We start from the raw sequence: 26189 nt of genomic DNA on the forward strand, positions 1-26189 counted from the left end.
CGTGAGTAGCCCACTTTTTTGTCCTAGTTACAGACTGAAATTTTGAAATAACAAAAATATGCATCTTTCAGTGATTCCGTTATGGGATATCCTTTCTTACGACGTAATAAGTTCCCCACAAACGTAACAAAAACGGTCAGGATGCACTTTACATAACCTTTTTGACATTTTTAAAACAAATATTTATTTAACTGAACACTACACTGCATCAAAATTTTAGAATCAATTCAGAACCGACTTGTGGGTAGTCCCAAAATAAAACGTGATGAACTTTAGTCTTTGAAGTAATAAAAATAAAATAAATATATGTTTGCGTTTAGTTATTGCAACTAAGTAAAAGGATATCAGATTCACTGGAAGGACATAACTTTTTTTTTATTTTGTAAACTAGTGTAAGCAATTGAAGAAAAAATTCCATTTTATTTCTTCTCATTTTTCAAGCGTTTTTCATGTGAATCAATGTAATATAGCAGACACGGAATATAGTAGTGTATCGATGTCAACTGTGAGGTTTAGCGTAGTAGGCAGATTTCGTTTTTGACAGCATCGTTCGTTATTACCTTGAAGCTTCATGTTCCTCTTCTATCGGATTGGTAATTGAGACATATCCTAGGTGATGGTAGAGAACGTACAAATCAATAAACAGGTGAGTCATGCATTTGGTGAAAATGAAAAAGTTGAGACTCATCTACTTATCTTTCACATGTTGTGTCAATAAATGTAATCTAATGAGAATCAACGTACGTAACATACCGTGTGAATTGAGGTATCGTGACTCCTCTCCACTTATAGATGTGGTTAGCATTATATTGTCATTTTCATGACGAACGAACAACCTTCTCCTGGTAATTTTCTTGCTAGCCATTTGTGCGTAACACAAATGTTTCTGATTGTTATTCAGGCTGTTCTGCAAATTTTTATGGATTACACAATATCGCATCTTTGTTAGTTTGATTCTTTATCAACACGTAGCTCAGGGAATCTGATTTATACAATCACAAGCGCTCGCAATGCAGGTGTCAGTCATGATTAACATCAATCGGCATGAAATCTCGGTCGCCGTACTTTTTCACTTTTACGAGACCCGATCACTGTTTCACTCACTCAGTTATTTCGTAAAGTAATCGGCACAAACGATTTTCACCAAATTTACAAATTGAATTCAAAATTGGATAACATATGAATAAATTGTTGAATGTAAGACTACATTTGTATTTACCTCTAATCCAGTGCCGCCACATATGGCAAATTAACGGTACTGCTACGTAACAAGCGTAACAGCGTCTATCGGTCAGTTAGGATGAAGGACAAGCAGAGAAATGGTGAAGCGTTGTTTAGCCAAATTTCTTTCATTCAATGTATACGTCTAATAAATATATATTTCTCAAATAAAAGACTTAAATCCACCTTTATTTAACATAAATAATAAAAATTCATTTTAAATATGTTTACGATCGACAGCGTGACAGCGCCATGGGGTGGTTTGCTGCTATTACGGTCTAACGATCAACCGCGCCATCGAATGGTATAGTAATTGCTCTGCCCAGCGGCCATTTTTTTATCGACTCACTTCACAACTTTATCATAAAATACCAGCCGGATATGGATTTAGATTCATGCCAAAATTAATAGGCGGCGAGATTTTAATCGAATGCCTGTGTTTAAGACTTGAAGTCGATTGGTATATACGTCCGATCAGAATCTTCGATAATAAATTTCACGACCGAACTTGTAGCCACCTAGCGGCAACGCGACACGGGGGGATAACAAAAAAGATGGCTGGAGACATGAGCCACGAGTCAAGTGTACTCCTCTGTTATAATGATAAATAAAGCATATTATACAGTAATAAAGTGTTCATTTATTACAATAAATACGGAACCATTCAATCGATTTCGATCAGGCTTCAACACTGAGGTCGTAAGAACTCGGAGTACCAGCCATGTAACTCTTATTTGAGAATGGGTATGTTCCGATCTGCGAGCACTGTAAGGTGTGTCGTCAATTTAGTATACTGCGAAGCCGTTCCTGTATAGTTAGCTATACTGGTTACTGCTTAAAACGGAACGCAGTACAGTATACTGTGATCGACATTTTTTGGCGTTACTTTCATTTCATACATAATATTTGTTTCACATTGCAATAAACACAATTTATTCAAATTTTCCATTTTTGTTTTTAACGGCCGATATTTTTAAATGACAATATTCAATAATAATAATTATCAATAGTGGAAGCTGTTAAATTTCTGAACGCTGTTGATCACGTGATCAAAGCACTGAGAGCACCTTACCTCGAAAGCACCAGTGTTCACAGTAGAAAAATGGCGACGATTTATGACGTCATATATTTCCCTAGGATACTGCGACTGTATACTGTCCGTCTATAACGGAACGAATTTCTCCCCAGTAAGAGCACTGGACAGTGCTCGCAGTGTATATCGGAACATACCCAATATTCACTCGTTCCTGAGAATAACGCCATGCTTATACACGGTAAGATAGGGAAGTAGTTCGGCGGAGTAAATATGTAATTACTCTACCGAGAATCTTGATGCAAAAACTACGCAAATGGGCGATATATGCTATTAAATCGTAATTTTGAGCGTAGAACATTGAAAAATTATCTTAAAAAATCGTAGAAATTATTTTCATCAGGGAGTTTTTTTTCAACTTGATAACATCATACAGCTTTCTCAGACTTCAGATTTCCTAGGATTTGTTGTTTGCATTGCGATCTATGAATATTTATATCTTTATGAAAATACATTGAAACGTTTCGTACACGTGTGAAAATATGGTGTACCCTGAAACGTGGTTATTTATACGAATTATTGAGTGAAGAATCTCATTTGGAAAATTCAGTTTTCATTTTCAGCGGAGTGTAGCGCTAATTTCTCAGTGATACCACTGCCATCGTCTTCGATACTTCGAAATTTCGATGAAGGTAAGTTTCCGAATATTTAAAGGATATACGAATAGATATGAAAAATGTCCGTTAATAAATTTAATGATATAAATAATTTCCTCACCTTAAGTCAAGTTTAATATACAACACATAAATAGATAACAAATTGTTTAGACTGTGTTTCAATGAATAATAATGGTAACAATTATGGGATGGAATGCATTTGTACATTTTAAGGGTACTGATAGTAAATTCTAATTATTCGATAAAATGAAAGACAAAATGTATATAAAAAAATATAAAATTTTTATGGGTGATTAAACCTAATGACATAAGCTTTTACGATTTTTTTTTTCATTCATGTGTTCTTGAGATATGAATTTTTGAAAAGTATTTTTTTTCAATGTTTGTATTCAAGTATACTTTAAGAAGAAAACAAGAAAAAAACCTCATTATTGTCATTTGCGATATGATTTTTTCATTTAACCCTCAAACTTCACAATTTCGAGAGATTGGATACGTTTTTTTTTTAAATACTCATAACAAACATTGTTTTTTTAAACAAATTATGCCGTCAAATTTGTCGTGGTCACATCTCATTTCATGTTTTTTTTCCAATTTCAAATTTTGTTCTGCAGAATAAAACGTCTGTATCAAATCAGACACCAGGTTTTTGTCAAATTTTGACTCCCTCTGGAACTCGTTTACTTAATTTTACTATCTTCAAGACTAGGGAGTGCTTTTAAAAAAACTTTCGCGAGTTGAATCCTGCTATCAATATTAAATAATCTGTCCATGTTGCGATATTTTTTTCTACTAGGACAGCATACAATTCCTGGAAAAGTTGAATTTTTTTGTAATTAAATCTAAACTGATATGAATTTTTTCTATCGTACCTAACGCTAATTTAAGAAAATGTGAAATTTTTTTTTGATTCTTTGTAGATGATTTTTTAATAAATGTCTATATAATCATGAAACACGTCTTTTTTGACCTGTCAATTCACATCAGTTTAGATTTATATATTTACAAAAAAAATCCGATTTTTCCACAAATTTCATGCTTTCCTAGTAGAAAGAAACATCACAGCATGGACAGATTATTGAATATTGATAGAAGGATTTAACTCGCAAAAGTTTTGTTAAAAATACTCCCTGATCTTCAAGATAGTACACTTAGCCAAACGAATTCCAGAGTCAAAATTTAACAAAATCTTCTTGCCTGATTTGATGATACAGAAGTCATATTCTACAGAATTAAAAAATTAAAAGGGATTTTTTTTTTTAATTCATAACTCAATAACAGACGAACGAAAAAAACCGAAAAAAATTGTAAAAGTTCATCTCATTAGGTGTAATCACCCATAAAAATTTTGATTGAATGAAAAATTCGAATTTTTATTCCCGTACGTTCTGGCGGAGAAAGCCCCATACATTATTTCCTTTTGCAGTCAATAAGTCTTCCACTAATTCAAAACCTGTTTACTAGGGTGGTAAAAAAAAATTATAGTTTTGGTCATTAGAATCCACATTACGGTCATTTGAAAACTACTGATTTTTACGAAGAAAGAGAAAATCGGTAGTGTTCTAATGATGATACTCATGCTTTGTTTTAGAAATTTGGAAAACTCGAAGAGGTCAGCTTCACGGATCTCTGCATGAATTTAACGAATATTTTAACTTTCAACGAAAAGCTACATTTTTCTATCACGAATGAATGAGAAATAAAAATTAAAAGAGCAACCTGTTGAACTTGAGCTAGAGAGCTCACCTTGCGGGAGGATTTGTTTTTTCTATCAAACACTGACATTTGAGGGGGTAAGAGCGAAAAAAAAACATTCTTTTTCAACCACCCTACTGTTTATACTCCAGAAATATGGTAAATGCTCTGAAAAAAATCAAGTAATGCGTATAAAAATTGAAAACGGCAAAAAATACGAGATTTATAAGTAGTTCAATTGTTTCTACATATCATGAATATCCGTATAATGATTTCACTTTATGATCAGTTTCACCAGGAATTACGAAGTTCGACAAACAGCAAAAAAATGGTTTACTGTTAAGGGCTTATCCCTCGCCCTTCGAATTAACCGATGAAAACAAAGAGAAAATATTCATGAAGCAATAGATATGAACTTGCCGTCCATCTACAATGTACGCCAGCAAAACTAGTTTTCGTACAGTTTCACAAAATTAATTGACCTTTTGCAAACCAGCGCGACAGTTCCCATTAACAAGTAAAGGTTATTGAAAATTTTCTAAGGCACACATAACGCTGGATAATATTTAGCTTGAAACTACTGAATATCCGAATTTGAATCGGTTCGCAGGTGATCCATTACCTTAAAGTAGATATTATAATTATTATTACAAAAATGTCTTATAAAAATGACTTACTATCCTCAAATATATTTTCATGTTTGCATACAGCGTTTGATTATTTTTTACACTCCCCCCTCCTACGATAATAAACCTTTTTACTCTGTCCACCCAACTATAATTTTAGACTTTATTCAAGCAATTTTCTCGTTATCTGTTGATTACAGATAATTGTATTTCACCAAAAATGCCATGATTTGATATTCATACAATTAGTCCAATTTGATAATTGTTATAGTTTTTTCCTCGCGCCTACCTACAGAAATTTATGATACATTATAAAAAATTCGATTATTTAGGTATTGGCAAATATTCCTATATCAAGAAAAATATCCAATATGCATTGAATATAAGCAACTATAAGCCTCATAGGCTTGTTCTGATTATGATCAGTACCTTTCTTTCTTTGTTATAAAACGCGTGATGCATTTACTTCACGTTAAAACGAATAAGAAATCTGGTCAGTTGTTTGAGTTTTTCTGAGTACTTCTGCCAGAGAAGCACTAGTTCCTAAACCAAACTCATCCAACGGTTTTCTGGCCATTGTAGCTATTCTGTAATGAAAATCGAATTTTTTTGTCAACCATCAATTTACTTATAATCAATAATATCCAGTTGGTATGTTAAAACTGACGTACCTTCCTCCGGATAAATTGTGTAGGAATTTCCAGTACGAGGATCTCAAATTTTGCGGCTCAATAATCGCAGCATGAAAAAGAATCGCTGTACTAAAGCAATAAAGTACTATTATGAACCACTTGACCTCCGGTAGTTTTCCGGTGGCTACCCCACTATTCCAAAGTATCTGAAATTAAGAATATGCAAATACGTTTCGGAGGTAACAATTGTAGGTGCTTTTGAGACTGTCGACACAATCAGATTCTAAGGATAAGAGGTCGGCCATTTTTTCCGCTTGTAAGTTGGTCACGTAGAATGCGAGATATGCTATCATGTTTCGAAACTTTATCTCATGTCAGTTAATATGACGGATTACTTTCTTTCAATCAGTACCTGATATTGAACTTTGTTTAGGCAACGATTATTATATAGTAGGGCGGTTCCGAAAGGTGCCATTTTTCTAGATTTTGATCTCGAAGATATTTGCATTTTTTCGCTAAAAAATAGCTCACGCGATAGGGCTGGTCTGAATTTTTTTTTCTTTTATTACTACCTCAACGACGTTGAAATTTGAAAAAAAAAGCTATTTTCCACAATTTCGAAATTGGGGTATCCTGAAATCCTCCATCGGCTATGTTTTATATGACGAAACAAAAGTTTTTGCAAAACCTGAGGTACGTGCAATTTTTTTAGTGCCGAAAATTTTATATTGAAATACGTAAAAACTGATTTTTTTAACGTCCAAATATTAAAATATTTCGAATAAGAAGTTTCTTCTCTTCAAGCACTGTGCATATGGAGGACTATAATGTGTAGATGTTGTGTTTACCCTTTCGAATCCTTGCTTCCGATGAGAAGCCATGTAAGACAAGCAAAGCCGTCTAATGAATGATATGAATGAATGATATGATATATCTACACATTATAGTCCTCCGTATACACAGTGCTTGAAGAGAAGAAACTTCTTATTCACTCATAAACCGGGCACCGGAAAACAAATTCGAACTCACTGGTGATGAGAGAAATTAACGACAACAGAGTCAGGGCGGCTAGGTGGTCTAGTGGAGTAAGGCTCCGGTCAAGCATCTCTAGACGCCAGGTTCGATTCCTGGCTTCGTCGTTAATTTTTCGAATTTACATTCTTTCATTAAAATATTTCACTGCTCTTTATTTCTCTTGTTACTTTACAATGAACAAGAGCTCACGCGAAACCGGATGAATGTTAGCGAATATTAAATACTGCCCCAACAAATTTTTTTTCTTTCAGGACTTTAGGAAAAGCCTTATAACGGAACGTTTATTGGGGTTTCATAAAAACTTTTGATTCGTTATACAAATGATAGCCACTGAAGAATTTAAGGATATCCTGACTTTGAAATTCCCGAAATAGCCTTTTTTCGAAATTTCAACGTCGTTGAGGCAGTAGAAAATTTTTTTTTAGCCCAGCCCTTTCACGTGAGTTATATTTTAGTGAAAAAGTACAAAATCTGAAACAGGCCCTTTTCTGAACCTCCCTATTATACAAGATGTATATTCTAAGTCGGGACAAATTTCTAGGGTGTATAAGGGCTATCAAGACAAGCATTTTGAGGTAAGACACGTATCGTATTGTTGATTTCATACAAGAACACTGTAATGTGGTCTACGCCTGAATAAAATTTTTGATAAAAAACGATTACAACTGATTCATTATACCATGAACAAGCGCGCGGTACTAAAGCTTTCAAAGCAGACCATGGGTGTCTTAACTCAAAATGCTTTAGGCTAAGCAACCTAGAAAATAATAGGCGATTTTGTGACAAAAATCTCATCTGAAAACTAACTGTGCCACAATTTGAAGCACAGCTTGGAGATGAAAAATTCATGTTGATAACTCTCATTTCGGTAAAGGTTTAATTAATTAATGTTTAAAAGCGGAAAACCTGTTTCTTCAGTTTTTACAAAATGATGCATAGGAAAAATCAACACGTAATTGTGCCAAAACTACTAATCCAACAGCGCTCGCCTTTGCCCGCGGTAATCTGCATATAATTCGCTACTATGTCGCAGAAAGCCTACGCTACAACTTGTAAGTTGGCGGAGTTATAAATTTTTGAAAAATGATGGTTATTTAACGGTTTTTAGAGTTCTTTTCGATTAAAAATTACCCAATCTTGTCGATCTGAAGCTCATTTTGAAAGTATTTCAATTGTCTACAACTTTTCTCATTAGATTTCAAGGATTGTTTCATTAGTTTACATCCTAGAAGTACAAACTGAGGAAAAAATAGGTTGTCCGCTTTTAAACATTGATAAAAGAAAACCTTAACTGAACTGAGAGTTACAAACGTTTTCGTCCATAAGCCGTGCTTCGAATTGTGGCACAGTTAGTTTTTAGATGGGATGGTTGTCATAAAAAAACTTAGATTGATTAGTGTACTTGTCTTGGCACCCTCTAAACACCCTATAAATTTATCCCGAGTTAGACTATACAATTGAATGTTGATCGTGGTTATGGAGGTTGTGGAAACAAAAAAATCGGATAATTGTTAACGTTTCGGCCCAAGTGGGGGCCCTCTTCAGAACGAAAATTAATTTAGTTTATTGCCCACATCTTATCTGAAGATGTGTGTTGGATGAAAAACGAGCCCAGAACGGACGAACATCACAAAATAAAGGGCGAAGCAAGATGATCCGCCAACCGTTAAAGAGTGGAAATATAACGAGATAATTTTCAAAGTAATACATATTAGTCAAATATTATTTAAAAACTTGGATTAGGTCAACTTTATAAAATGTTAATTCGAGAATTTAAAAACTTTTAAAATTATTATTGCACCAGGAATGAAGTAATTAGAGTCAGCAACTTGTGGATCATCCGAACGTGTGGGCAAGAAGGAGGTGAATGTACAAACGTTAACAATTATCCGATTGTTTTGTTTCAACGACCTCCATAACCACGATCAACATTCATTTCAACTTCGAGGTCAAGAAAAATATATTGTTCATCATCTTAAACTATACACTGTGTATAGACATTTTGTACGTGATCAAAATCTATTATCAAAATATATCGTATAATTTCAAATAGAATTTTATCATAAGCTGATAAGTTACTGAACAAAAGTAAGACATTTTGGGTTGGGAAAGCCTAGAAAGCGCATAACTTATGCTAATCGATTTTTGGTGAATCATACTGTTCTATCTTGATAGGTAGCTACTTTCATTTTATTTTTAGAACTATTTTGAAATAGTCCGTATTTACAATCCAACGGTGAAAGTATTTGAAATTTGTCGTGATTTTATCTACATCAATAAAGAAGCAAAATTCTGAGTAATAAATAAACATATGAGACATTCAGTCGCAAATCAAACAATTTTGACCGTCACTATTTTTAATTGCATTCAAATTTTTTTGAGGCGATAGGCAGCATTTCTAAACCTCCAATTGACTAAAAAAATAATTATAAATTCACCTTAGAATTACAAATATTCAAAGTTCCTCAAAGTTTCACCTTTATTCAAATTGTTCAATAAAATTCTTTGAAATATCAGTTTTCATTTGATCATTCTAAAATTGATCCCATGATGGAATAAAGTTTTCAAATATATTTCCGAGTATTACAAAAATTTTGAATTGACAAAACTTACAATTTTTGCTAGTATTTTTTTGGAAAAATTCAATACTATGAATTGATTGGCTTTTGGTTTTTATCCATTCAAATTTTCTTAGAGTCCGCAAAAAAAAAAAAAGGAAAAACTCGTTTTATCAAGAGACCAATCGAGAATGATTCGTGTCGAATGAAATTTATTTGGCAAAATTTTCTAGACATTGACAAAAAGCGAAACTTTAAGAAGATTCAATAATTACTTGTTGAATATTACACTATTCATTGTATTTTCCTGTGAAATAGCAAACTTCTTTTATCATAAAAAATAATGCTTTATGTTCACCTGTAACGCTTTCCACATTACGTACAAAGCGATTGTATTATCTGGATACATCGTAAAAGCAACACTCGCCGCGATACCAGCTGGTATTGCATAATAGCGTGAATCTTTTCCAAAAGCTCTCCTCAACCCGCAAGACAGCATCTGGAATGTAAAATACAAACTCAAGGATATGGATGGGTTAGTGGTGGTGATATTTAATACAGATATATCATGTTGGTAAGTGTCTTCACCAGTCATCGAGTCAAAGTGGATGCGCCAATCATTTAACAGTTTTCAAACCAAAGTTATTTACAAGGTTCTGATCATTGCAGTCCGGAATAACATTATCATAGTAAATAATAACTGAATATATAATCATAACATATTGTAAAATCATCCTATATGAATTTTATCTTCAATTTGTTGAAACCGCGTAAAACTTAGGTTTGGTCCACCCCGAATGTTTGAAAATTTTAATTGCGACACTCTGATGTGTTAAATTTTATCTTCACTAGTTTTGATTGATTGTGAGTAAGCTTGTTGATCAAGCTAGCGGAATGACCTATCTGGAAATAGATTTTATCTCTTCTGCTGATTGGACTTGTCTGAAGAATGTCAAAAAGAAAACTTTTGTCTTGTAATGAGTTTCTTATGAGAGAGCGAAAGTTTTGAAGATTTTTAGGCGAGTTTCACGGAATTGTCGAAGAATTTTAGAACTAGTCCAGAAAAAATGATTACCTCAGTAATCGGAGTATTGCAAACTTTCTCGAACAAAGTATGAAAATCTCTGAAAATGTGTCCGATTTTGCGGGTAACCTTGAATGATTTTGGGTTTTTGTAAGAAAATCGACGAGTAAATTTATTCAGGTTTTTAGGCCGTTCCAATTTCGAATTAAGTAAATCTTTACAAACAATGATGAAATCAATTATTTTTCTACGTTATTTCAAAATTTTTCCGCAGAATTTTTTGAAGAAACTCAACATGTGTTTTAATTTTGTAAAAAATTCGATGAAATCTGAGACTTTTGTTAATACATTCTCGGCATAATTTTTCCACTAGGTAGTCACCGAAAAATATAAGTAGATAAGTTGAGTTGGAAATGCGTAATTCTCGCTTTTTCACCTCAACTAATCTTTAAACTATAATATTGAGGCAAAATTGCCGTGTAATTGAATAGTTACGCTAGTCTATCCGGTTTGTTGCCTTTAATTTGATTATACATTTTTGTATTTAGCATGCGTAAGCATTAACAGAAAAATATGAAAATTATTTCATTACATCGCAATATCTAAATATTTATATGTATACGACAAGGTATATATTTGGCATTATGAATTACCCTGGTCAACCAGAAAAACTGTTTTGTTGCCGTACTTTGCAAATGCTTTTTTTGCCTCGGTATGGGGCTAGTTAAATATGTTTGTAAAGAAAAAAAGAAACACCCATTTCTTTAGAAGAATCTATTTATTTAAAAAAAATAAAAAATGTGTTACGTCCGGTGTACCGCCACACGTCTCTCCCATCTCTTCACTCTTCCACATTCCTTGTAATAATCTTATAGTTTCTTTCCTGTTCTATTTCCATTCTGGCTCATGCCATTCGCTATTGACCTGACTCTGCTAATTCTGTTCCCCACTATTCTGGATTTTCGCACCTTTCGTCTACTCCTACTCTTTATCCCGGATTCGTTCTTATTCCAACGTTCGATACGATCAATTCAAATCCAACACACAACAACCTCGCGTATAACTTTTTTCGCCAACATTGTGAACTATGCACTTCGTTTGGACTATTCCATAAATTTTTCAAACAAATATATAGTTGTTATCCCGAACATATAGACGGTTATTGAACTCTTGTCCTAACTTCCGGATGTCCTAGGACGTAAAACCGAACCAGTTCGTTCCTTACCGCTCGGGGATAAACAACGTTCACGGACGTAAGAAATGTATGAACATTTTTAAATTTAATTTTTCTTAAAGTATTGTGACGACTTTTAGAAGTTTTTTTTTTTTTTGTTGACCAGTGTTGTAATTACAGGTTTTATAAAAAAAAAGACAGAAATAGATATGGAAATGCAACTTACTCTATATATTCCTGTAAATCCTCCAATAAACATTCCCAGGTACAAATTTTCTCTCCTAAATATTATCTGCTTGGCAATTTTTGGTCTACCGAATATTTTTTTCCACTGCAAAACCAATTTTATTGCTAATTGGACCCCAATTCCAATTCCGAACAGTTTAGTGCCTCCCTATAAATAACTCAAGTTGAAATATGCTGTGAAGTTCATTAGTTTTTATCAAATGACGTAAGCTATGTGTTTAGGGTCATTAAATCTATTTTTCCAGTAACCGAGAAGCTTGTTGAGATTTTTCCCGATTTAAGAAACTGTAATTATTTTTACTCACCGATATAACGTAATGAGCACAACTGAAAGGATGTGGGCAAGATAGATGTTTGTGCCAAGCTTTAAGTCTCTCAATTACATGTTTATACACAGCAAGGCCACTGTGGCAAGCATTAAATATTTGATTATTAGATTTATTGGTTATTCTACGTTTTTGTAAAGATTTCGGGGCTAAAGTATGTGGTTCTCTTCTGATTTCACTGCAGTTATATCTCTCATATGGCCCAATAACAAATCTGAAGCAATAAAGGAAGATCCATCAGCGGGGTGTACTTCTATAATTTTACAAAGCACGTTACATCTTTTAAATGGTAAATATATTTAGTGTACTAACTGAAGGATTTTGAATATGGAATCCTGTTGGTTTTTCTCACTGCGAAAATAGTACAACATCATTGCTATACTAGCAGCAAAAATGTACACTTCACCACGTGGAATCACCGAGAAGTACCCTCTCCATACACCTGCTCTGAACACCGTTTCCGTAGCCTAAAAACATTTATTAAACAGATATATATATATATATTATATATTTGTGTATTGTCTTCGTGTTGAAATCATAATTAGTAGATTGTATACCATGGAGGTAAAGTAGGTCTTTTTGTGCCGAGCATAAGTTTACAATGTGAGTCGTATAGTCGGGGAGCTAGCGTCACGTTTTGTTGACTTAATGTGTAAACTAGTCACAACCCCTGTAAATGGCTCTACTATAAATATAGAAAAAACAATTTTGACTAAAAGTTATAGAAAACCGATTAATTACAAAGTTGTTATTAGTATTTTAACCCTTAGCGGCCACATGGGGTAACTCATTACCCCACGCTGAAAAACCTAGTTGTACAAGACATATATGGGTATTTCAAGACTTCTAACCAATCGTTTCTTATTTGTAGAAGAATTCTTCAACATTTCTAATGATTTTTATCACACTTGTCTACTACCGGCAGATATTACTTGTTATTTGTTACTTGTATCAATTTCAAAGGTTTTAGACCTCTAATTTCACTTTTTCTGAGCTTGGGGTAACTAGTTACCCCGTGTGGCCGCTAAGGGTTAATATCTAAATAATTATTAATGGAGTTATCGACTGAAACAGAAGAAAAAGTTCATTAAATGAACAGAAGTCGTAAACAGTAAGTTTTATAAAAAAAAAATCATCCAAGAAAAAAGACGGGAAACTTAATGATCTATAATAACGGTTATTATAAGTGTTGGTCTAAAGTGCATGGTCGCCGAGATATAGGCAGATGACGTTTTCTCAGGATGGCGACTTTTTGCCATCGGAATTTGTCCGGATCTTGTGATTTTGTGCTCGGTATGTGATACTAAATCCGATTAAAAAACAAAATAACTGTTGTAATTTAGTGCGACGCAATATTAACCATTGACTGGCCTAAAGTATTATGGGCATGACACGCCATTCGATTGCCGTTAATTAGGCGTATGCTCCATGAAACACATGGCACACCTTCAATTTCTTAAAGTGTAATCTGTTTACTCACAAAAAATCGAAAGTCTGTCAGTTTACAATAAATTTTAACCATTGTAAGCCATATTCTCCATGTGAGGCCCCCGACCGCCGCTGCACTAACTAACGATTATTTATTATTTGTAACACTATAAAGAACCAATATACAAAGTTTGATATGTTTACCCATGGGTATGCAAAACTTTTCATTTAACAACATTTTAACTTGTTGTTGCTCCGCCATGTTTCGCTTACGCGCTAACTGTCTATAACCATTTTTATAAACACATCATAGACTATCTAACTTACAGGGGCATTTTGTGACGATAGCTCCCCGAATAGTAGGCGAGCGCATTCGCGAGCCAAAGACGAATATTGCAAATACGCTAGGCGAACAAAGCTTGGCCTCTATCGTGTGTTCGATATTTTATGTAATAAAACTCTGGTGCACAAGTTTTTTTCACAGCGCATGCAGTCGCCGACGACTCATATTGCAAACTTGATCTGCTTTTTAAACATGTACCAAACAGCTGGATGCAGCAAAAGCAACATGCTCTTATTGGCTGCTTGCTACGTACGTGGTGATGGGGCTTCTGCTATATGCAACAATAACAACTGCTGTACGAAGTAGGTTCATGTCTACGTCCAACAGCAGCTTTCATGTACAGCAAGATGCTGAAGAAAATTCAGAATCATTGACCAATCAGAGCATTTTTGCTGCTGTACCGGCTGTTTGCTGCACGTAAAAAAGAAGCTTTATGCTTAGCGTGAAAAAACCTACTTTGCCTTCTTACAATTAGTACATATGCCCGCAGTTATTCCCGAACGGCTAATTTATCAAACAAGTTGATTACGATGGTAAAATGAAGTCAGCCTGCAGCGCTGCCGCCAGTCGGCCACAAACCCATTTTTTGTATTGTTGAAGTGTGTTATATATACGAAGATTAAACCTGTTTCGCGGCCCGGCGGTGATGGCGCTGCAGGCGGATTCCGCATTGCCAACGTTGTTTATTCAGCCAAAAAATTAACCGTCCACGAATCATTGCCCACATGTGTACACGCCTATTCCAACATTATTTGATCATATGTACTTTTCAATCTCTGTAGCGATTCTTATTTGGCGTTGGATAAAGGTGCGAACTAATATTTTTGACGTAGAACTCATAGTACAGTAATATCCAGTAATTCCTCAATCTTATGCGATAATGTTCAGGGGTTACCCCTAAATGTTTAAGCTTATGCGGAGGAGGATAGGCGGGTGAGGTGAGGTGCGTGTGTGTGTGTATGCGTGCGATGGCGGGGCAGGGGGCTTCAGCTACTATCTTGGGAAACACGTTTAACACATACCTCGTGAACCGTGCATCATACGATAAAAATAATAGAAACTTTTTGTGTAGATAATGAAATTCTTCAGAACTTTTATAGGGTTTTTTCCCAGTAGAGTGCATGGTTTTTGATTTACAATCTTTTCCAAATATGGTCATTACTAAATACAATATCGGCAACGGTTGATGAAACAGAAAAAATGGTGATAACCAAATTTTTACAATATGAAGTATATAAAATAAAATGGAGAATTTTCAATGTTTTCCAAGGGGGTATGGCGATATTGACGTATGAGTGAGAATAACGTTAAAGTAAAATATCTACATATTTCAAACCTTCGTGATTAGAAAATGAAAAGTTCATAATTTTTAGTGGTTTTATAGGTATCATCTTGTAGCTGGATTCACCTGAAGCGAAATCAATTAATATTATTATGTTTCTTGTATTTCCGATACAATGTCCAGTTTTTCAAAGAGATTTCTTTTTCCGCCCTCTGCTGTTGTGCAGTCATGGTGTATCAAATCGAGACCTCAAACTGGTTGACACTAATCATAAGATAATAGAGAAACTAAAGTATTTCACCGCACCCGGTTAACGTTAATCTAGTGATGGTAGGTAAAGAAGCTTTCCGTAGATGAGGCGCTGAGCTGAAGTTGCCAAAACGTGTTTGAAACATAGCCTCGCGATACGTGCACCAAAATGAAGCCCTAATTAGAAAAAGAAAGCAACAGCGGGATACCGACCTCTCACTCCAATCGCTGAATTGGCGGGGGACACACCTATCTTTATACAAGTATACCTCCCTGCTTGCCTTATTGCTTTCCCTGCCTAGCGACTCTTCCCCACTCTTTCTACCGTGTAACAGTGAGATCGGTCTCCCACTGTGTCGCTTTCTCTGTCTACTTAGGGCTTCAGCTCGGTGTATGGACCGCGCAGTTTATCTCTATACCGAAAGAAATCTGTTGCGAGTATCGCATGGGATGCTATTGCTATTTTCGCATTCGAGTGTTCCATGCGAAAGAGGTACGACGAAGTTGCCATTATCGCATGATAACCATGCTATTTTAGTATGAAAATGTCCCATGCGAGAAAGACATGCACCGATGGGATTATCGCTCGAGAACAATGCGCTAAACGCACGGATACGCATATGCATATCTTCTTACGAAAAATTGCAAATTTTTTCGCGAAACGTGTGTTTCATTATTTCATTAGTAGAATGCGTCTGTAAAATTTAAGAAAAATCGGAATGATTGATTAAGATTTTTACCGAAAATCGTACAGTTTGACGTGGAACGAGTGATATTCTCACGCAAAGGTTGAACAAAGATAGAAATATGCTCCCCGTTAGTGAAAGAGAGATGATTTCCTCCCAACCCTATCTCTTCCGCTGCCAATTAAAAACAAGTATCTGAGAAACACAGATTTCTCCCAATTTTCCATCTTTCTCGGTGACACTCTCTCGGGCAGGGAAAGCCAACTGGTCAGAAAAAATACACGAGTGCCAAAAATTATTTCATTTAATTCTGCACGAAAGGAAAGGAATTCTTGAACCAACAAAATAGATTTTCTTCGAGTCAATTCACTTTAATCTAGTATAATAATTTATTCCAAATATAATAACTTTAAATAAACAATTTCTATGTATTTAATTTGTCAAAATGATTTAGTCAACTGAATTCCTCGATTCAACAAAAACCTTTCTGGTCGCTATCGAGTGAAGTATTGATTCAAATGAAGCTTCTAATGTTATTCCCAAATTAAGTTAACTAAATACCATTTCATTAGAAGTTTATGTACTGTTCCTCCATGTCGCGTGTTCGTTAGCAGAAACAATTGGGTACTTCCAATAAAATAAGTACATGAATCTAGTCAGCAAAAAATTTACATTGATCGAATGCTATACTATGTTGATCTAACCGGAGCTTGTTTGGCGTAACTGGTTAATCAGTTACACTAATTTGTTTACGAGGTAAAAGAAACACCACATGTTTCGAAACAAGTTGAGAATATATTCAACGTAAACATTAGTACTACTACTATATATACATCATACTAGTACATCCTACTAGTACTTTAAACGGCCACTAGGCGGTGAACTCTCTCGCTACGGAAGTAGTTTCAGAGATGGTTATAAAACCGGGTAGTCTGCTAAGGAAACAGATGTGGAGAACGGAAGATAAATTTGTCATCAGACCTGTTACAAACGAAAAAAACATAATACCAAGTTTCAAGTCATCCAAACTGATACTGACGACAAATAAGCAGAAACTATTGGTACATGGTCGATTCTTAATTCTACGTTACAACAATAAGTTTTTGAGTTTTATCCGATCAATATCGAGTAAATCCCACACAATTTTGATTTAACAGAATTATGAATGATATCATTACTGTAACTACAAATTTCACTACCTGCTTTAACCATTGAACTCTTGACTCAACAGAATATGAACAAGAATAAGCTTTACTTGTTTTGATAGAACAATTTCATGTTTTTAAAATAAAACCATTGATCAGCGTTCAATCAGTTTTAGTCATTTCAATCACACATGTTCTTAATACAAAATTCACATTATCGCAAGAAACTCACGCCGTGTTATCTTGAATAAATTGATAATCAGCATGATCGTTCAGTCTTCATTCAATTGTATATTAAGTTGTCACAAGTATTTCATCTGACAAATTATTTTGTTGAACTAACAAGGAACATCCGCGAAGTGTCCGTCTCCGATTTTGATGAAACTTGGTAGGAATGTTAGGTACGTTAAAATAAGAGATACGTATTTTTTACATCGGCTGAAATTTATTTTGAGGGGGTGAACCTCCCCCCTGAAATGCTATTTTTCACAGTTCTTAATATATTGCATAATAGAGCCTAACGTACAGATTGCAGGGAAACTTGCAGGGGAAATTGCAGGGGTTTCTGACGTTGCTCTTTCCAAATCTGAAGTTCAAAATGGCGGATCCAACATCCGGAGATACAGGAGATACTCCTGCTATCATTTCATTCCGTCATTGAACCCAAAATGGGTGAATTCTGAAGTACACCAGAAACAGATATGGATACCAATTTTCGTAGAGATGGCAGATATTGTAATGATTTTCTACCGCCGTTTTGGATTCGTCGCTTCGAATTCATAGTTTTCGTGGTCAGATCTATGACCAGCGACCTCTAAAACAGTTTCCACCGACTTTCGGTGAAAATCGATCGATCTTTCGTTATTGACGTCGGCCATGTTGGACCCGCCATTTTGAACTTTCAAATTTTGAAACAGCAACGTCAAAAACCCCTAGAAATCAAGTTTTCCTGCAATCTGTACATTACGTCCTATTATGCAATATATTAGAAATTGTCAAAAATAGCATTTTAGGGGGGTAGTTCACCCCCTTAAAATTGATTTCATAAGATTTTATAAAAAAAATACGCATCTCTTATTTTAGCGTACTTAAAATCCCTACCAAGTTTCATCAACATCGGAGGAAGACACTTCGCGGATGTTCTTGTAAGTAGGTAGTGATTCGCCGCATTCGACTACAGCATTTAGTTGAATCAAACGAATATTACTTGACTCAAATAATCCTTTCCCTCCGTGTATGGCAAAGATTTGAGATTGGTAGATCGCGCTGAGTCTAGATAGTAAACCGTAGATCTCGGGTCTGATCAAGTTGGCTATCCCTGCTCACGGCCAACACCGCGTTACAGCGAGCGTTCCAGCATTATTATATTTCAGTGATGGCTTGAAACAGGAATAGGCACATAGGTCAAGCTATGCCGTCCAGCGGCAGACAAGTACACGAAACATCAAAACGCGTTCGCCATCTAGTGGTAAGTGAGACAAAAGTCAAATCGAAAGTTTCAGCTAAATAATTAGCTGTGATAACGTATATCTGAATAGCCAATCGCGCTCAGGAACGGAATACTTGGCGTACAAGTGCGAAAAACATATGAATAAGAAACATACAAGTGAAACATCTTCACATGGCCTAATGGCAGAAATTGCCAGGACCAAGAGAATTGAACGTATGAACGAGAAGAAGGTACAAGTGAAACAGGTATAACTGAGGTTTTACTGTAGTCTGAATAACTAGTTATAATTTTTAGATATTTTTGATGATTAACAAGACATTTTCCGACAAGAACATCAATTCTGTAAGAGATTGCATTATGAACGTACTTTTTTTCGCTCTGGCTCTCGGTTACTACAATTTACTGAAGGATTCATAAGTTGAAAACTTGGAAATCAAATTGCAAATAAAAAAATTCAAGTTGCAAAAATAATTTTTGGAATAATGAGGCATCAATCGAGATAGCTTGAATCATTGGACATCATTGCGAAATCAGTTAATTATCAATCACAAGATCGTGCTGAAAAAATCGCGCGGTAAGCATCGGGAATTTTGGAAAATCGTTGTGTCTTATGGTAAGGGCCAAATACGTAATTGCAATTCAATGCACTACAGCATTTCATTGAGTATCTACTGTTTTGTTGATTCTATCCAAGCCGAAAAACACTGAAAACTGCCCAGAACGCTCTAAAATCGCTGGAAATCAATGGCAATTAGTTGACACACTGGACATCAACGCAAATTACGTTATAAGGTAAAATTCAATTGAAATCACTCGAAATCAATATATCTAACACCGTCGATGAGTAAATTGTGCTTGAAATTCTACAAAGAAGCTGGAGCAACTCGAGAATTATCTGGAATTCAGTAATACCTCAAAAATTGAAAGATACTAAAATTTTGCATATTGATTTCATCAAAGTTACTTTCATCACCTTAATATTACTGTAATTTCAACCTTGCCAAAACGTTATATTATACGCGTGGGATGTGTTTCATTGGTAAAATGAGACTGATATTTAAGTTTCGCAAATGGAGAATGTATAATTCGCATGTAAATGATTAATGCATATTTTTATCAACAAAAAAAAAAAATGAAAAAACTGAATTGAGAATTCAATCAGATCGCAGTGTTTTAAGAAAATTTTCTTGTTATTCGGAAAATTATACTGTGATCAATATTGTAATGGAGTTGGCGCAAAAATTTATCCTCTCATACTCAGAGAGTGCATAATTCGGTCTTCAAAATTGCGTCATCAATTTTTCGACCTTCCTTAAAGTAACGTTAGATACTGAGTATCCGTGACAAACAGCCACCTTTCCTAAACAAAATTCTTTTTAGCACAAGATTTGTCAATTGCAAGTGATTCAAAAGCGCATATAAAATGCAATATTTGGGTTTTTTTACAAGTAGATTTCGACGGGGGGGGGGGGGCATTCAATTTGATGATTGAATGTTGAAACCTACGATGTTTGATACGTATAAACATAGCAGTGTACGCCGTGATGGCCTTTCTATCACAATGGCTGCGAGGTTGGACAAAAAAGATGGCAGGAACGATACTGTCAGAATGTTGAAGTTCCCAGATATCCGTCTGTAACAGAAATATTATAATTCATACAATAGCTACAATCGGACTTTACAGTTTTCAAACAAAAGAATTCCAATGAGTATTCATTATGCGCGGGCCATTATATTAACGAGCTATGACGATTTGTCGAATTTCATCTAATTGTAAAACTGTAAATTTATCGTAACTCCGTATAACTTCCGCAAATATGATTAGGAGCTGGCCTTGAAACGCTACATTGAACTGCTATTTCAAGTGTACAGTTATGTTTCCAGTGAATTTATACTACTTGAGGAACGTTCGAATAGCCCCAGGCAAAATACAAAGTCAACACAAACACGAATGTGTGAAGAATATTGAATGACAGAAAACGCGAGACCTTTATAATATTATACGTATTACGTAGTAATAATTTTGTGAATATATTAACTATTTAAGGTTCCAATGCGTCGTTTTTATTATTCCTTTTCACTTATCTCTTTGTTTCTATTTATAAACAGCATCAAAGCATCAAATTGAAAAATTTGATAATTCGATGTCTGTGCAAAGCTGCAGCCATCCACCATTAATAAATCTTTTCTTAGACATTTCACGGTAGTAAATTGAACATTATATTTTACATTTTATTAAACGTATTAAACGTAGAAATGGTGATAAGGGGGCAATAAAAATACTTTTACTCCCGACAAAGTCATTTTTTGATGGTTGAAAATTCAAAACTTGGACGATTATCCACTTCCCCTGTAGTGTTTCCTGGCACTTCTTGAATCCAATTGGAAAAATAAACTCGCTATGATCAAAATAATATTTCCTCGCAATTTCGTTTACCGATGAGGCAGTCATAAGAGGAAATCGCACAATTTTCAATAATGTTAACACCTTTTTCGATAACACTCCACAGTGATACACCAGAATGAAGTTTCGGACAAAACCAGATATCTCTATGTAAATTAGTCTCGGAGATCATGAATTGAATAGGGGTTTCGTGATTCCTGATAACGTCAAAGTACTAAACTATTTTGACGATCGGTCCCGAGGAACTTAAATTATCTTCTACAGTATTAACAGAACAGAATACTCAGTTCGCTCGTTGATGGAACATAGGTACAATAAACTGAACACTGAAAAACTTTATGTTCCCGAAAAGTCACTCAAAGGTCTCTGCTGATTTTTCTTGGGCTTGGGATGTCAAAAATTCTTCGTTTATCAGAGAAAATTCAATAATTCGTTGTTTTAAGGCGTATGGCTACAGGAGCAGGTATAAAATCATGTGCATATTCAACATTTTTTTTTAAATGAAAAAAAGTTTATTCATAAAAGTAATCACAGGTATATCAAACGTAGGTGTTGAGGTATAAAAAAAATTTTTTTTTTTATTCTTTCAAAAAGAAGATGGCCGCCCACAGCGCGTTTCCGGCCGCATATTTTGTTTGTTTACGCTCCGCTGCATGCAAAATTACATCCATAATTTTGGACCTCGAACAAAATAAAAAAATTTCGCGAAAACGAGTGTTTGTCGACTAGCGTCCTTCTCAAAGGCTAGGCTGTGCCTAACCGACTGAAACAGACGTTCGACAAGTCTAAACTTGTCTAGACTAGTCATGATTTCAATAACATCTGCCGTATACCTGCTCTAGTCCCCTAAAGTAGCTTCCCTCTAGCTCGTTGCGGACCAGGCGGCCTTGTACTAAAATTCGAAGTCCGGGTATTTAGAGATTTTTCGCGGACATATTTTTTTGGGACATCATTTTTAAGGTCCTATTGGATCATTAAAAAAAAATCGATTTTTCGAAATTTCTAGAGTGGTCTAACCCCTTAAAGTGACCAAAATCGAAAAATTAACATAGAATTACTTCAAAACTTGAATGGATTCTCTAGAACACAGCCTTTTAAACTGTGCAGCAGAGAGCCTGTGATTGTGAAATTAATTTAGCGCACCTAGGAACCCTGTAACTTGTTGCATTGAAGAGTTACACCGAATTTTCGAGTTTGGGGGTGATTTACCTCCGTTGGGGGTGGAGCATTTAATTCGCACGAGCAGTACCTATACCAAGAGCCTTTAATTCTAGAATGATTTTGACGCCTGTAGGAACCCTGTAACTTGTGCCGTCAAAGAGTTACACTGATTTTTCGAGTTCCGGGGGTGGTCTCACCTAGGGGTGGTTTTCAAAAAATGTGTTAAAGATGGATTCCTAGAGCCCTCAATGAGCCTTTAAGTCCGGCGTGAACAATATGTCGAAATGCCTCTTCGATGCCGTGGTTTTTGGCGTGACAGTTACAGGTTTATCTCGAGGTGGCACCGCCACAGGTTTATTTTATTAAACGTGGAGCTATTAATTCAAGAATAGCGCATTTAATGAGCCTTTAATTAGCCTTTAATTCTGGCCTCAACATTTTTTCGAAGTTTCTCCCCGTTTCCGCTATTTTTGGCTTGGTGGTTTCAGGTTTATCTCGAGCTGGCACTACTACAGGTTTTTTTTTTAAACACGGAGCATTTAATTCTAAAATAGAGCATTTAATTAACCTTTAATTAGCCCTCAATTATTCCTCAGGAGATTTATTGATTTTCGAATGTGGCGGTTCCAGCTTGATATAGCTACGCGGGTGCTGTAAACACGAGTCAGATGTTGCCCACCCGCACGTGTGATATGCGAGTCATACACGCTGTTTTCCAACTTCTGTGAAAAAAAAGTTTAATTTGAGAAGCAGACGAATGTTACATAGTATTTCAAAATAAGTAGATCAAGAGCAATCAAGAAGCATAGGCCCAGAGGCATAGGCCTAGCTTTATTTACTTCACGATATTCATGTTATAGATATGGATATTTACTTAACGCACAAACTTGAGGTTGAAATCAACTCAACCACGCGATGGTGGTGCGTAAAATCCGCGCGTAAAGTCAAGTTATCGGAAAGAGCACATGTGTCAAGAAGGCCCTAGATTGTAAAAATGAGAATGTCACAATCAGTTACAGGGTTACCCAACTGGCAATTTTGCGAAAAAAAATCCATCAACAAATAAATCGAACGGTCAATATTATCTGGCAATGAATTTTATGGCGATATTATAACAGATTTCGAGTTAAATATTTGGTATGAGGTAATTTTTCTATTCAAGACACTAGTGTGAAATTTTATACGTGTTTTTTCCGAAACTATGTTTTTCAAAACGGTGGGTACAATATCTCGAGCTGCAATCGATGAATCGTCTTCAAATTTAGAACACACACTCAAAGTGTATATATGTATTACTTTTTATTTTACTTTTTGGCTAACCAACAATTTTTTCGTTTTCGATGATAGTTTAATAGTCTCTCTATCTAATAAAAAAGTTTCAAACAAATGGACGTACAAAAAGATTATGATAACAATGGTAAAAAAAAGATTATAATAACAATAGTATACGCATGAAGTTGGCGGTGGGGTGAGATCCCGAAAACAAAACAAAAAGCATCTAGCAAACCCTTTGACAGCTGTCATCGGCTGTTTATGACAGTCTTTGACAAATATCTTTATAGGTATCTGTTTCTGACGCGCAAAAAATGAACATGCAAACGAAAATTATCAAGATGATTCCCGACGGGAATTGTCTTTTTCGTGCGTTGGCGTATTGTGTATACGGTACTCAAGATCGACACGCAGAGGTGAGACTGAGTATCGTTTCAAATCTAGTGGATAATTGGTCTACATTTGCGGGTTTTATTACAGGTAATGAGTCAAACGGTGCTGTGATTAGGTCACCTGGTGATTACAAATCACATATGAATAAAAATGGAATATACGGGGGAAAAGCAGAATTAGCTGCAGCTGTGGACATTTTTAAGATATGTTTAATCGTGTATCGCGAAGAACAAGTTCATCCACACCGGATCGGATCACAAAATGAAACACAATTCTCGCTACTCTTCACCGGCGACGGAGACAGTGGACACTTTGATGTCTTACAGAACCAAAATAAAATTCAGATAGTGAGTAATAAGTATGAAAGGTAACAATCAAATAATAGTAAATCTAAATATATCACCATACGGTCAAAAGGACAGCCAGGATTTACGATGACAATGGAGAAAGGAGGAGTTTCAAGCAGCAGACAAGGCGATGAAGATGGTGGATGGTCGGAAGTATCACAAAAGAAAGAGGAAAATAAAATTGTAAGTGCGAAGAACCAAATAAGCCATAGAATAATATCCATCAAATATTCGTATAACCAGGTAAGAGGACGACCAGGATCGATGTTGACCACAAGAGAAAGAGGTGTTTTGCGGGATGAACAGCAACGCAAATATAGAGAAAAAAATAATATAAAGAAGGTGATTTTGGAGAATAACCGGCAGAGCGGTAGCAAAAATAATTCAGCAAGTCAAGGAGATAGATCGATATCAATAGAGAAGGAACACCAATTTTCAACCAACGAATGGAAGCTTAGATTGATGAAAAAAAGAAAAGTAAGCACAGAAGGAATTGAAGTGGACAGCAAGTGCAGACCTGTCATCAAATCAACATGAAGGAATTCGCCTGTCTACTAGACAATGCGTAAGGAAATAGTGAGGCGCGCAGCGCCGAGATGGGGTTGGCGCGCGAAGCGCGCAGGGGCGAAGCCCCTAGTTATCAATAATATAATAATACAACGTATTCTTGAGCTGACAACATCAAAAAAAAAAACTACAAGAATTTTTTCCTCGTCACGAAATAGGGCTTCGTCAACCGGAAGTTAATACAATTTAATTAATGAGCATATTTTTTTTTATGCCAGACCGCTGATAATTGCGATATTATGTAGACCGATCGGCCGCGTACGAAAACCATGAAAAGATGCAAAAAAGACATATCATCATCAAATTGTATTTTTTTCTAATGAAACTTCTTGAATACACTCTTTAGGATGTACATGAGTTGGATATAAAAAAAAATATGAATATTGCATCAGCAGTTTTTACGAAATCAATTTCTGAAAAATTAGACTCTTTCGGCGCTCATCACAGTACAGTGACCCCTTAATATCACTCTAGGATTTTGGAAAATTCGATTATTTATTTTTTTGTTTAAACAATCTATTAGGGTCATAAAAATAATATACAGTTGGTCCTATAGTGAAAAAAAAATTCAAAAGGTTCAACTCTTGATGTTGCACACATTGCCTCGAAGCGCGCGTTGATTGCTCGTAAAGCTTTGCACGCATTTTTCTCGTAACCACTTTTTTTTAAACTAGAAGGACAGATTAATTAAACACCGTTGCATACATCGATTTGAAATTTTGGCAGTAGCTACATAATTTCATTCTCTATGGGCGTACTTGGCAATTTTTTTTTTTTTTTTTTTTTATTTAACGCAAACTTTTTTTTAGGAACTATTTACCGCATAGATGATAAAATTATTTGGTTTTTTGTTCTAGGTCTTATACTTTACGAGAAATCCGTGAAGGAGTTTTAAAAATAGGGAATTTTTTGGATATTCTCAGAGCAAGAACGAACGGCTCCAATGCATCAAGTGTAAGAAATGGGCAATGCGTTATTGGTATGCAACAACTGTTAGTCTGATACTTTTATATATTGTTTAATTGTTGTCATTTATTTTGTAACAAAGATAGGGGAGAACGGGGCACGACGGACCCCCTTTAAAAATTTACCAAAAAAATTTATTTAGTCCGGCAAGGTGTCAATTGTAACATGTGTAGCAGTGTCTTGATTCGATTGTTAATAATAATACCGAGCGTTTTTTTTTTTTTTTTATAAATCTTCTCAATATTGTTA

General features: G+C 35.2%; 1 protein-coding gene across 3 annotated transcripts in view; it reads right to left on the reverse strand.

Annotated features, from left to right (window-relative positions):
• The window catches only part of LOC107224514 (transmembrane protein 135), a 74471-nt gene that overhangs the window by 4987 nt on the left and 43295 nt on the right, over positions 1–26189 (reverse strand). The window contains exons 3-10 of one of the 3 annotated variants that reach the window (XM_046739423.1): positions 20337–20463; positions 12560–12714; positions 12227–12461; positions 11902–12069; positions 9836–9976; positions 5924–6090; positions 5682–5839; positions 1842–5541 (exon numbers count right to left, since the gene is read on the reverse strand). In XM_046739423.1, coding sequence (XP_046595379.1) covers positions 5725–5839; positions 5924–6090; positions 9836–9976; positions 11902–12069; positions 12227–12461; positions 12560–12714; positions 20337–20463 — 1108 coding nt within the window. In that variant the 3' untranslated portion in view covers positions 1842–5541; positions 5682–5724. Of the gene's footprint in view, positions 1–1841; positions 5840–5923; positions 6091–9835; positions 9977–11901; positions 12070–12226; positions 12462–12559; positions 12715–20336; positions 20464–26189 lie in introns of those variants that run through there. The other 2 variants (XM_046739424.1, XM_046739422.1) reach the window with 2 other exon arrangements.

Source organism: Neodiprion lecontei, chromosome 5 (assembly GCF_021901455.1).
Source record: "Neodiprion lecontei isolate iyNeoLeco1 chromosome 5, iyNeoLeco1.1, whole genome shotgun sequence".
NCBI lineage: Eukaryota > Metazoa > Arthropoda > Insecta > Hymenoptera > Diprionidae > Neodiprion > Neodiprion lecontei.